At 39.8% G+C, this 13,449-nt stretch overlaps 1 protein-coding gene across 1 annotated transcript; it reads left to right on the forward strand.

Moving 5' to 3' along the window:
* Window positions 1–1,637: 1,637 nt before the first annotated feature.
* LOC115622399 (ammonium transporter Rh type A) lies at window positions 1,638–11,985 on the forward strand. The gene is made up of 7 exons (XM_030516328.1): window positions 1,638–2,265; window positions 4,108–4,276; window positions 5,187–5,352; window positions 5,826–6,087; window positions 9,714–9,904; window positions 11,287–11,557; window positions 11,617–11,985. Exons 1-7 carry the CDS (start codon window positions 2,079–2,081, stop codon window positions 11,715–11,717), a joined length of 1,347 nt encoding a protein of 448 aa, XP_030372188.1. The 5' UTR covers window positions 1,638–2,078; the 3' UTR covers window positions 11,718–11,985.
* The last annotated feature ends 1,464 nt before the right edge of the window (window positions 11,986–13,449 follow it).

Here is a 13,449-nt window from a genome sequence, read left to right on the forward strand (position 1 = left end):
TATGAAGCACTACTACGGTACGATCACTACTTTAGTGTATAAGTACGCCAAACTGTATTTTTATATTGACGTAGTGTCACTTTTATGAGGGTGTATTGGAGATTTATAAATTAATGTTAATGTTTTAATATTATTTTGTGTTTACATACCAAGAAACTACACACATTCAATAATTGTAGCAATACTCGTATACTTGAAAAAATGGAAAAATAATCACAACTTAGGATGAATCTGCCATACTAATACTTGTCTGAACTCACATGTTGATGCGGATAACAAGATGAGCAGCGAAGGAAATTACGAGCCCAAAAGCCGCTTGTTAACACCATTATTCACTTCGGTCAACTCGGCGCTTTTGCGATCTCAGCTTGCTTTTGTTGCCCAGTTGTTATAGTAATAAAAAAAAAACAAAGAGACGACGTTGTATCCTTTCCCAATGATCATAATGTTTGCTCATATACTTGTACTTACATGTAGTATGCGCGATTCTATACTTGCGATTCTATATAACTTTAACGAGTAACTTTAATCAAATAAGGTTTGGAATGGGCAATCATGTTAAAGTGTGCTAAGTGTTAAGACTCGCCTTAGGCTTAACTATGTAAATGTGATTTGCAAACAATTTTAAAATCAATACCACTTATTGGAACAAAGCTAATTTCATAAATATTTAAATCAAATAAAAAGTTACACTCAGGCAACTTAAAAAGTATCTGTAAGTGAATTTATTTGACACATTAATAGACGTGTCTATATCGATGCAGGCCATCATTTATCTTAATTTTATATTTATTGTAGAATACAGTTTATTCTTGGTGCAAATTATTAAAAAGATGTTTAGAATTTTCTTTTCAGTGTCTTCGAACGCCTTCTAAAAATTGATTTTAAACTATACTTGTACTTGAGAATAACCTCAAAACAGACTATAGGCAACACGCACACATAAATATTTAAACAGTTGCACCGACGCCTTGTGCGAGTTGCCTGCCACATTCAAAATGCAATACGACTTCAGTAAGTGGTTAATTTAGGTAGCTGGCTGGTTGCGTGGTTGCTTTAGCATAAATCTGTAACGAATTACCAATCAATTGACCGACAAAACAAACAAACAAACACAGATAGAGACACAAACACTAAGACAGACATTCAAGAGCCCAGAGGCGGACAGGCGGGCAGACGAACAAGCGAACAGGAGAGTTGAGGATCAAGTTGTAAATAGCAACCACAAAGACGTGGTAGGGTGTGGGTGCTACGTTTTAGTGGTGCAGGCGGTTGCAGAGCTATTTCAAATTGAAATTGTTTGCAAGTGAAGCAAAACAATTTAAATAAAATGTGGAATTAACGAATGACGCGCACTCGAAACGGAAAGGGGCCCATCACCACTAGCTGTGAATAATTCAGAACGGCAGCGGCTACATCGAGCACGCTGAGGGAGGCACTGACGTTAGCGGTGCAAGAAATTAAATCAAATAGTTTTATCATGCAAAATAAATCGCTCAACTTAGCAGTGTTCTGTGGATATCGCACATACGCCACGTTGCCCGCGACGCCGGCATCAGCGAGCCGCCAAGCAGAAGCCCAACCACCGTGCTTACGAGCAGTGCTTGCGGTGTTGTGTTTCAGTAAGCGTGTGGTGCTCAACAGCCACAGATCGTCGACGTGCCTCGAGCTCAAATTCTCGCTCTAAGCGTGTCCACGCTCGCGACGCGTCTATGTGTGTATCTCTGGGTGGAAGTGTATGTGTGTGTGTTAGTGTGAAAACTAACAAGCCCACAAATATTTGCTAGCATCAGAGAAACAGTGAAGTAAAGGGAGTGCTGTGAATGCGCAGACTTCCTGTCTCGACGCAGCCACTTACGCCTCTAATTCCCTAACGTATCCAGATACGTGCTGGAAAGGTAGCAGCGCGGATTTGAACGGTCGACTGCCGGCAAGGAGGTGCAAAGTGCAGACCCGCATCCAGACATCAGCCAATCGAGCACCTCAACAACTGCGGCGTTGGACTTAAGCTGCATCCTTTGTTGTTCCTCTTTCTGTTGCTCTCCATCGAAGTTGCAACTGCTCACCAACAGTTTAAAATGCATTTGCCCGCTGCGAAAGTGTCGGGCTATGTTGCCCTGATGATTGTGCAAATAGTTTTTCTTGTACTATTCTGGCTATTCGTGCGTTATCACAAGGGGGCGATGCCGATGGCAATAGGAGGGGATGGCGATGGCAAAAAGGAATCAGAGCCCCTGGGCGAAGGCGGCATTTCCAAATATCCGCGTAAGTCACCTTCATTACAAACTGAACATTTTTTTGCACGAAAACAAAACTTAGAAAAGTTACCGTAAACATTTACAAGATCATAGGAATATAATATTTAAGATATCACTTATCGGTATGTGGGCAACCAACACCCTGAAGGAAGACGGAATAGTTAGGTCCAATTTCACAATTATGTCATGGGCGCAATAATGCTCCAGTAAAAAGGCCAGTTTTTCAAACGAGTAAAACGTTAAAGCCGCGCTTGACGTATACCCTGTACCCGTTCCTCATTAAGAATATACATTCTTGATCAGCATGACAAGACGAGACAATCCAGCCTTGTCTGTCTGTCGGTCAGTGAGGCACAAAATTTTAAATGAAGATGCTTTATGTGTGTACGCTGTGCATGTTTTATAATTACTTATTCATTTTTAATTAATTCTTAATATCTCAATCTTTAGACGAAGGGACACCAAATTTTCAGAATTTTCGTCCCTCCCCCTTTTTTCCAGCAAACAGTATTTTCCATAACTTCTGTAATTGTTTGCATTTTTGAATGAAATTTAAATACCCCAGTTATTGATTTTGTTGCCGTAAGAAAAATTTCATTATGATAGGTCAATATAAAAGGAAGTTATAGCTATATATGTTATCTGTACCCAAGCACTGCCCGCAACTGTTGTTGTTATTGCTGCTTTGGCTGAACTCTGTACTGCATTTATTTATATTTTACACATATGAATGTACAGATTAACTCAAAGTTAACACCCGACTTTAGCATAAATACAATACTTTCTCTTTCTTATTCTATAAAAATTTTACTTATTTTAATTTTACACGCTCTATCTTATTTTATCCCGACGGTGAAAAAGATTTACTTTTCATTAAATATTCTGATATGTGTGACATAAATCGCTGTCGTGATCCTATTTTCATTAAAAACATCCATTAGTGAGAAAATGGACTACTTTAACAAATAAATTGATTTCGACTACAAGATATTGAGTTTTGTTACTTAGCCCGATTATTTATCAACACACAACAATCAGCCCTCGTATTTTGCTTTCAAATATATAAAAGTAGAGAGCTTAGCGCAAAAAATTTGGAGCAAATTCTCTGCAAGCATAAAATGATAGTTCTTCATACATACATATGAAGAATACAACTTGAATTTTCTCACATGAAATGTAATTGTTTGCTCACAACTTTTCATTTGACACGTTTGCAGTATTGCTTTTCATTTGCAAGAATATTCTCTTTCACAACAAATCCAGGATTAGAAAATAGTTAGTTAGACGGAATATTGTGTCGGTCTAATATACATTTATACTTATTACAAATAAATGAAGCTTTAGTATTTTTATGTGGTCTTCGCAGAGCCCTTGGTACCAATTCCATTAATTACTTGGCCTTCTTGCATCAGACAAGAGGCCATAGTGGAAAACAGCGACGTGCCGAGTCCGAGCCAAACAGATGAATAATTAAAGTCATTAATTTCAATTTATGCAAATGCGTCTGTAAACAACTTGTTGCAATTCATAATAAATAAATTAAACAGTATTTCACACTAATTGCACCCTCACACACCCACCACACACACAACCATGCACATGCATATGGCTGATGAAAAGTGGGCTTGGGTGGGTGGTGGAGTGGGGATGGCGAGTGGACGATGCCGCGCTAGCCATACTGACATCAATCTCAATGCAATTGACTTTTGGCAGTAGACAATTGAGCATCTAATTGAAACGAGTTGACTCAATTAATAAGCGTGCCACTCGCACACACACACACACACACACAAACACATACAAGCTTAGAAATGCATCACAGTTATTTGTCTCACTCTTCTCTTTGTAGAATTTCAGGATGTCCAGGTTATGATCTTTGTTGGCTTTGCCTTTCTGATGACCTTCCTGCGCAAATATGGTTACAGTGCGACTGGATTTACTCTCTTCCTGGCCTCCTTAGTGGTGCAGTGGTCAATATTGATGAAAGGATTCCTGCACCTGGAGGGCGGTAAGATCATGTGAGTATACAGACAGTCAAAAAATGGCCCTTGTCCATATAATTAATTGCTTCATGGCCATTAATTAATTGCACTTTCGTATGCTCGCACAAAATGGACATGGCCATGGCCACGACTCCCAATTGGTGGTAGGAGGAGAAGGGACGCAGACGGCAACGCTATTTGGCATAACAAATATACTTATGAAATAGCAGAAAATTGTCTGAAGTCCAAAAATGAATTCCAGCAAGTACTTTAAATGAGCAAGTCAAGTCATGAGTCGTGGGGTGTGCGGGAAGGCCTGGCTGGGAAATTGGAACTCTGAGACAATTTATGCTAAGTGAAGTAAAAGGAACCGGACAAAAAGTCAAAAATGTTAAACAGAACTGCAAAGTAGGAGAAATTCCTAACGTCTCCTTAGGTCGTCGGTGTCGAAGTACTGTGCAAATAGTGTTGTGATAAGCCCTGGAATATACCCTTTTTTCTGAAAATAGTATTTGTGATGAGCCCTTTCTCTCCCTCTTTTTTTTATTTTAGATAAAAGTCGCATATACGAATTGCCGTGGTGCTCAAATAAAGATGGTTACTTTTACGGATTGGTACCAAATGTGAACATATTTTATCAAATTTAAACCATTTTTTGCAAATCAACATAACTACTACTTAACCATTTTTGAACTCCTTCAAGCAAGAAATGTTCCCGTTTTCAAACGGGTTCACATTTCTCTCTCTCTGTGTCTTTATATCTATACCAAGCATATCCACACATATGTACTATTAATATTTACTACAAAAACAAAAAGTTAAGCAAGTTTTTGACACAGAAGGAAAGAAGGAAGTGTGTAAAGGGCAAATTAGAAATATCACCGGTCAGCTAATGACACTTGTTTGTTTTAAGATGCTCTAACAATCATGTACTCTTCCATTTCAGGCTATCGCTGGAGAGTCTCATTGATGCTGACATTGCCGCCGCCGTGCCTTTGATAAGTATGGGCGCTTTACTGGGCCGCACCACGCCCATACAATTGCTGTTCATGGCCCTTGTGGAGATTGCTCTCTTTGCGGCCAACGAATTTGTGGCATTGAATGTGTTGAAAGTAAGTATTTTTTGTGTTTGGAAAATGAAGTGGAATATACAAGTATTTTCGATTTAATATCCCACACTAAACCTCAGCTAGAACATTAAAAAATACAAAATATAGTTGCTTCATTATCTATTGAGGAAGTTTGAATTGGAAAAGATTTACAATAGTTGTTTATCACCCATTCACTTTGTTGCCGAATATTTGCAGTTTATGCAGACAATTTATTAAAGAAGTAATGCCGAACTCAACATTTTATATTGAAGTGAGATATTCAAACCATTATAGAGCATAGCTGACCAAAAACGTTCATTATTTCATTTATTTCATTGAATTTTTAAGATATTAATCAACAAATAGGTTTATGGTTTGTAAAAACTAAGAAACAATACTTTTTCTATTTGGATGTTAATTCTCAAGAGATACGAGGGTGTTCGTTTTTAAAAAATTGACTTACAGCTACTACCATTTGTTATCCTTTCTTACAGATTACAGATACTGGTGGTTCCATAACGGTTCATGCTTTCGGCGCGTACTTTGGCTTGGCCGTCGCATTCATTCTGCGTCCGAGCAAGGACCAGAACGAGGCCGGGAAGCACGAGGGGCCCACCTACACCTCAGACCTTTTCGCGATGATTGGCAGCTTGTTTCTTTGGATTTACTGGCCCAGTTTTAACTCGGTACTGGCCCAGGACACGGGCTCTGAACGGGCAATTTTGAACACGTTCCTGTCATTAGCCGCGGCAACAGGTGAGTCACGTGCTCTCAGTCCGGCTGCACTGCTCCTTGCATGTGCTCCTTTGCATGTGCAATGGTTGGAGTGGCCATTAGAGATGGGGCTGTGCAAATATTTGCAATTAGTTAGGAGCGCCAGCCTGGCAGACTCAGCGTCAGGCAGACTCAAGAGGCAGTGTCTCCTTGCTGGCCGTTAGAATATCCGTTAATTATTATGTTGGCGGGCCTATTAACACGCCACCTGCGCAGCAATTGAAAAAGCAGCTTTAATGTTTTAGCTTCTTATGTATGCTCCTCACAAACAAATTAAATGTCAAATAGTTTCGTTAACACATTTGAAAATTTATTTTGAACACGTACAGCACATAAAAACGGCGCCATAGCAGCAAAAGCTGCATCCGTATAGAGTCCAGGCTGTCTCTGTAAAACAGTGAAGATATGTTTTGAAATACACTAAGGGTTACATTATTTTAGAAATGCTGTCGACTTGATTGGATTAGTTCAACTATAGCTTAAGATAGACTGCGAAATCAGAGCTCGAGATAAGGGATAAGATATATAGATAAGGTATACATATATATATATATATATATATAAGAAAAACACTTGTTATCCAAGGTTCAACTTTCCAGTTAACTCAATTTTTTTTATGAGTCTTAAGTTGTTTTGTTCTGAAAGAGCTACATTATTGAGAGCTATATGGGCAAGCTATGGTTATATTATTTTTTTAAAGATACTTCATTTAGTCAGTTCGTTGTTGCCGGTTGTTATAGACAGAGAAAGAAGATATTGGCAGTGTAAAGTTGTTGTTGTAAGGTACAGTGAAGGGTATACAGTAGCTTCGGTGAAGGTGAAAATATAGTAAGTCCAAGTCCGTTTTAAATCATATCCTTGGACGAAAATAAACTAGTCCTATTTTTAAATTCCCTTATATTGGTAGTTAACTGTAGATATTGTCACACAAGTGTGTGCATGTACTCTACACGAGTATGTGTTAGTTTCTGACCATGCTTATAGAAAATGTGCTAAAAGCCAAAACAACACCAATGGGTTACTGGCCAATGCAAGGATAACATGGCGTGTGTGTGTGTGTGTGCTTTGGTTTGGCTCCCTCGCTAGCTGGCTGGCTCACTGGCTCGGTTAATGTAAATAAGAAAACACAAATTAAATGTATACGGAGGCAGTAGAGGTAGTAGAGTCAGTCGAGGCAGTAGAAGCAACTGAGATAAGCCAAGCTGCTGTGGGCGGCTTCTGGCGACCCGCTCTTGACCACCGTGCGACACTTGGCCGGCTGTGGTCTGGCCGAGTATTAAAGTCCATGTGGACGCGGTGCAGGAGGTACGAGCAGGGTGCGATAGCCAAAAAAGTGCCATCGCCCGGCGGGAGGGAGCGACATGTGTGCGGCCGTAGGACATTTTGTGCGGAAGGATGTGCGATTAGTTGAGTCAACGGGCGGCCGGGTCGGTTGAATGGTCGGTCGGTTGGTCGGTTGGCTGGCCGGTTGGCTGATGGTCGTTCTGTCGGTCAGATGGTTGGTTACTTGTCTCGGTAGTTGTTGCCTTAATTAAACTAAAGCCGGGGTTCGGTTCAATGTTAAAATTAGAGGCAGACTTGTGTCGGTGTCTATGTGGGTGGTGTGTGTTGGTAATGCGGGTGCGGCGACATGCATGGCGGACGACAAGGACGATGAGGACGCTGAGGACGCCATTCGATGCTCAAATGCGGCGCCAACAGCAAAAATACGCCCCAGTTGTTGTTTTCACACCATACACAATAGAACGAGCGAACGACGACCATAGTCGGACGGTTTCCTCTTCTCTCTGCTCTTGTCTGGGTGGCTCTTCGCCCCCGCGCCCCCGCGCCACAGCCCGGCCACCCGCTGCCAGCATTAGCCAACAACGTTGAGCACAGAACACATTTTATAGTCGCAAGTGACACCATTGGCGTTAATTTAAATTGTTTAATGTGCGAGCCAACAACAAAATCAGCAACAGCAACAACAACAAGAACGACATCAACACGTTTTTGGCTTAGCTCTGCTTTGCCTGATGTTGTACTTGCTGTTGCCCGTAAAAAAGCTGTTTAATTGATTTTAAAGCCAGAATCTGTTGTCAGCCTGCTGCTTGGCCCGACGCTTTGTGCCGGGACATGCCTCGTAATTTCTGGTCGCTTTTGTGAAGCCTGGACAATGTCAAAAGCTGTTTGAAATTGTTGCGGTTTCTTGCTGCCAATTTGGTCGCTCTTGTTGTTTTTTCCTTTGTTGTTGTTGTTGTTGTTGTTGTTGCTGCTGCTTGTGTGGCTGCTGTGTTGTGATTTGCGCTGCTTATTTGCACTTGCCACTGTCCTGGTTTTAAACTAATTTATGCAAATTATTATTACTGCAACATATGTTTGGTAATAAAATGGAGATTTTTAGGTATTTAGTGTTACTTTGCTGAGATTTATGCGTGTTTCCGCAATAAACTCAAGTGTGGTTGTTGCTGCTGTTGTTATTTCTAGGACAACACGCACAGCACAGGCATATGAATGGCCTTGTTTACATTTTTATTAGTTTTTTGTTTATGAACTGCGATCCTGTTGGTCACGACTTTAGTCATCCACTTTGCATTGGCTGGTTAATGTAGTGTACAATACTTGTAGTTAAGAATTGTTCGAAGCAGTCAGAATACGTATGTGCTTGCCAAGCTAAGCATTCTGCAATTTTGGGATGCTCTCTCTTTGAACTCATTAGAATAGAACATAAATAACATAAATTCCATTCTCGATATCAATAATAGCATTTACATTTGTCTTTAAACCGTAAAATAACACAAATTATATGTTCTTATAATTTTTTCTTCTGCTATGGCCGCATATAACTCAGAGCCGGAAGTTCGTCTGGGTACAGAGTATTTTACTGTCGGGCAACTGTTGCCGTTTCTGAAATCCAGGCGTTCATCCAGACAGACGAACTGACAGACGGATATAGCTTTATAAATTTCCCTCGCTATCCTGATGAAGAATATGTACACCTTATGGGGTCGGAGATTCCAAACCTAATATACCTTTTTTACCCTTCGGCTACAAGGTATAAAAAGCTACTCTGTTATAAAGTTATTTTTCTGTCCTATGCAGCTATATACAAAAGTAAGGCTTGCTCTTCGAATGGATAATAATAGTATAGTCAAGTTTGGTGCCCTAGTTATTATCATTCAAAGTTCTTAGTGTTCATAAGGACGGATGGGCATCTATGTATATGTCGACGCGGCGCTTCAAAATGCTACTATATGGACATTGGTTTTGTCACGCCTCCCCATGCTTGTTAAATAACTTTGTCTCTTATGCTGATCAGATGGCAGATGGACGGGCATGCCTAACTGATTTGTGTCTTTATACTGATCAAATCTGCCTCCATCTGTATGTTACATTTTTCATTTATAGTTTCTGGTATAGTCTTAGCATTTCGAGTACAACGTATAATTACTTATTTTAGCCCGATGCAAGTATAGGCTTATAATAACCATAGATATTGTGGTAGGGCATATATGTACCAATACCTGCACATATAGAGTAAAAACGAGCACAATTAAATTTTGGAACTTCTCATCTCCATCTGACAAACAGTTTCTAATGTTATTGCTTTCGATTTTCTCTCTTTACAGTCAGCGCCTTCGTTGTATCCGCAATTGTGAGCCATGAGAATAAGCTGGATATGGTGCATGTGCAGAACTCGACGCTCGCCGGCGGCGTTGCCGTGGGAACAGTCTGCAATTTTCTGATCGGGGCCCATGGCGCTGTCTTAATTGGCATTATCGCCGGCACTGTTTCAGTGCTTGGCTATCGCTATTTAACTGTAAGTTAAACAAGTGCCAGCAGATTGTCGAAAAACAGAAGGGTTAAGGGGAAGGGGCATACAAGTATAAACTATACAGGCATGCTTACAAATGCCTAGATGTGTCTAGAGCCCGACCGAGCTGGATACATGACCAAAGAGCAACGTTTCCATGTGCCGTTGAAGTTGCAGTTGTTAATTAGTGCCATTGGACTGTCAGGACTCCGGCCCGTGCTTGTGAAAAATGTGACGCTAATGAGTAAAGTTTGTTGCCCGACGGGCGCTTGGCACACCTTCTCTGGAGAATGGCATGTAATTCAGTGACATTTCGAGCGATGTTCATAAATTTGCACTTTTTAAACGGCTGGATGGCATTAGCTTGAATTTAAGACTGAGGGGTGTATTTTGGGGGATGCCGGGCGTTGTTCGTTTATAACGTTTAACGCGTATTTTTCACTTTTACATTAAATTCAATTTCATATGCAAATTACTCACTAAATTGCGCACTTTGGCTGCACATCGTTCAAACGCCAAAGCAATGGCCGCTCTTTGAGTTGCGCAAACTTTTGTGAGTTCCCACATGCATGCATGTGAGCACTTAAATATTCAATTTTCAAACAAACCCCTGGCAGGGAACGGTCACAAACTGTGAAAGTAGCCGCCACACGATGAATGCAAACTAATTAGCAGAGGGCCCACATATTAAACATCATAAAGGTGGTTTCGTGCCCCAGCACGACATTTACACAAAAATTGAGTATAAATTATAGTAGTTGTCATACTTTGGTTTATGGTTAGTATTTGGAATCTCTTTTCTCTAAATATATTTGTAGCTATTATCTCAATCCAGGATTATATTTAATATTTATTGCTCAATTTTAAAAACAATCATTTAGAATGCTGCATGAATCTTGCTAGATGATAGTCATATTCTAAAGCAGCTGGATTTAAGCATAAACCAAACGTTTGTTTTGTTAAGTGGCTTTTGAAACTTACAAAATAACAAAATACGATGAATGCTAATTATTATTTGAATAAAACAAGCTAATGTTTGTTTGTGGGTTACACAGTATTGGATTGGATTGAAATAAATCCACAACTCGTTCAATTGATCCTTTCTGCCGCAAAATGTTTGCTTCCACTTATAGGAATATTTAAATAAACTGTCTGCGGGACTGCAATATTTGTTAGGAAATGAAAGTTGAGAGTTGAGAAGAATGAATTTTTTAATTTTAGGTGAATAATATTCAAATTTTATTATGTATAATATTATCTTTTTAAAAGAGTCTACAGCCTCTGCAGACGAGCAGGACATCCCACAGAAATTTTGTAGATTGTGTTGGCATACTGCAATATTAATTTAAATCTGATCAGATCATGATTAATTTTGTTCCATGTTTCAGCCCTGGCTTACTGCTAATCTGCGACTGCACGATACCTGCGGCGTACACAACCTTCACGGAATGCCGGCACTTATATCGGCCATAGCATCGATTATATACGCTTCACAAGCAACGATTGAGGGCAGCTACGAGGCGGAGATTTGGAAAGTCTTTCCGGCCTGGGATAATTCATTAGCCGACAATGAACACCAGGCTGGCATTCAAGCGGTCCATCAATTGTATGGAATCGGAATGACCCTGCTCATTGCCATTGGCGGTGGCATTCTTATGGGTATATTTTAAAACTAAATGATCTCAAAATGAAAAGTTACTTAGCATGTCACTTTTTAGGTGCCATTTTAAAGTATACAAGCTTCCGCAACTTGCAGAAGGACGAACACCATTTGGACGAATATTTTTGGGAGGTTCCAGAGGAAAAGAAGGACGAATAGTTGAGTGTTTAAAGATGCTTACGAAAATATCACAATGGCACACTCACTCTCCATTGCAATCAAGGCACCAGCACTATTTGTATTTTAGCTTTGAAAGGACATTGTGAGCTGTGTCCTAAATGCTACCCCTTCCTTCAACCACTTCGTTTATGTCGCTTAATTTTTGTAGACACTTGTCGCATTTAATTAAAAAGTTCAATAATTTACACATTTAATTAGAGCCGCGCACACAAAAAGTAGCAATATAAATATATTTTTTAATGTGACATTTGTCTGCTCGTTTTCTCCACTTTTTGTTTTTGTGTCCCAAAATTTATTTTGCACGCTGCGCGCAAATTTTAATGGAATTAAAATCATACTCGTACACATAAAAATCTACCAACAAACATGCAACAACAACGATGGCAACAACTGCTAAAAGTTTAAATATGCTTGCCGAACTTTTGGCTGACGCCAGCGCCGCCAACTGCAGCAACGGGAACAATAGCAACAACACACATAGCTACAATAACTACAACAACAACAAGGGTGGCAGCCTAGCCGCCAACTTTAATTGGCGCCAATTTCTGTTACGCAACTGGAATGCAATTGTGCCAGCGAACAATTTGTATGTGCGCGGGACTCTGAAGTAAATTATTGTAATGCTTGGAGCTGCAAAGTCGAATAAAAACAAAATTCAGCACTAATTAAGTGGCCCAAGACAAAGTGTCAACTAATTAGCCAGACTCTTCGCCAACTAGGCGCCAGCCTGAGCGTCAGCATCTGACTTTAGCATGCGGCTTACAAGTCAAGCGGCGATGCGCCTCCGCAGCCACTGTCTTATGGGCAGCTTAGCCGGCGATTAGCGCACCTGAAAGAAAGAAAAAAGGCAACTTGAGAACATTGTCTTTGGCTATACAGCGGTGTGAGCTGAAGTGCGGCTCTTAGCGAGCACCCATTGAGTGAATGTGACAGCTTAAATGTCAGCTAAGAAACCACAAAAGGCAGCAATTAAGGCACAACAAGTTCAATAAAACTGATATCAGGCACATTCTTTACATAGTACACACAATCTTAATTTCTTCATTGTCAAGGGCTCGGAACTCTATATCCTACTTAGAAAGATATTTTCTTGGTTAAGTTTCTCGTTTCAAGTAAGCCAATACCATCAGATATGACAACAACACTCCCATTATTAAGTTTGACTCGAGTATTTGTTTAAATAACACATTTTTTTATTACAAGTAGTGTAATAGGTAGTTCAGGTTCACCTGTTATGGTATACTTTACTTGATTGGAGTGTGCTTACACACTTTTAATGGATTTTAATCTTAATAAACAAAGCATATAGTAGATAAACAGATTGGTATATACGTGCAAACTGTTGAGCTTTATTTTAATTGTTTTGAATTGCCAGTCCTTTAATACCCGACTATTTGCAGGCTCAGTTCAAGGTGGAAAATCTGAGCCGAAAAGAAAATCTTATCCAATTAAAATGTGGTTCTTAAATCCAATATCAATAACTTAATATCTTGCAATAATATTGGTAAGTAAATCAATTACTAGACTCTTCCTTTAAAGTGTTGCGATCTAAGTGATTTGTGGTAGAGGCACGTATTGTAAAGAGTAGTAATTATCTCAAAAGTTTTGGATGCAACCAAGTTATATCACTGCGTCGCAAGCTCCATGATAAGGCCACATGCCCAAAGCTTGCATTCACAAGGGAAAAATAATTTAAGAGTCGCCGACAAGA

This window comes from Scaptodrosophila lebanonensis, unplaced genomic scaffold (genome assembly GCF_003285725.1).
Source record: "Scaptodrosophila lebanonensis strain 11010-0011.00,11010-0021.00 unplaced genomic scaffold, SlebRS2 tig00000043-arrow-pilon, whole genome shotgun sequence".
NCBI lineage: Eukaryota > Metazoa > Arthropoda > Insecta > Diptera > Drosophilidae > Scaptodrosophila > Scaptodrosophila lebanonensis.

Coding starts and splice junctions, on each gene's coding strand:
- LOC115622399 (XM_030516328.1), top strand. CDS start 2,079: ATGCATTTGCCCGCTGCGAAAGTGTCGGGCTATGTTGCCCTGATGATT. Junction 2,266..4,107: donor CGGCATTTCCAAATATCCGC/GTAAGTCACCTT, acceptor TTCTCTTTGTAG/AATTTCAGGATGTCCAGGTT. Junction 6,088..9,713: donor GTCATTAGCCGCGGCAACAG/GTGAGTCACGTG, acceptor CTCTCTTTACAG/TCAGCGCCTTCGTTGTATCC.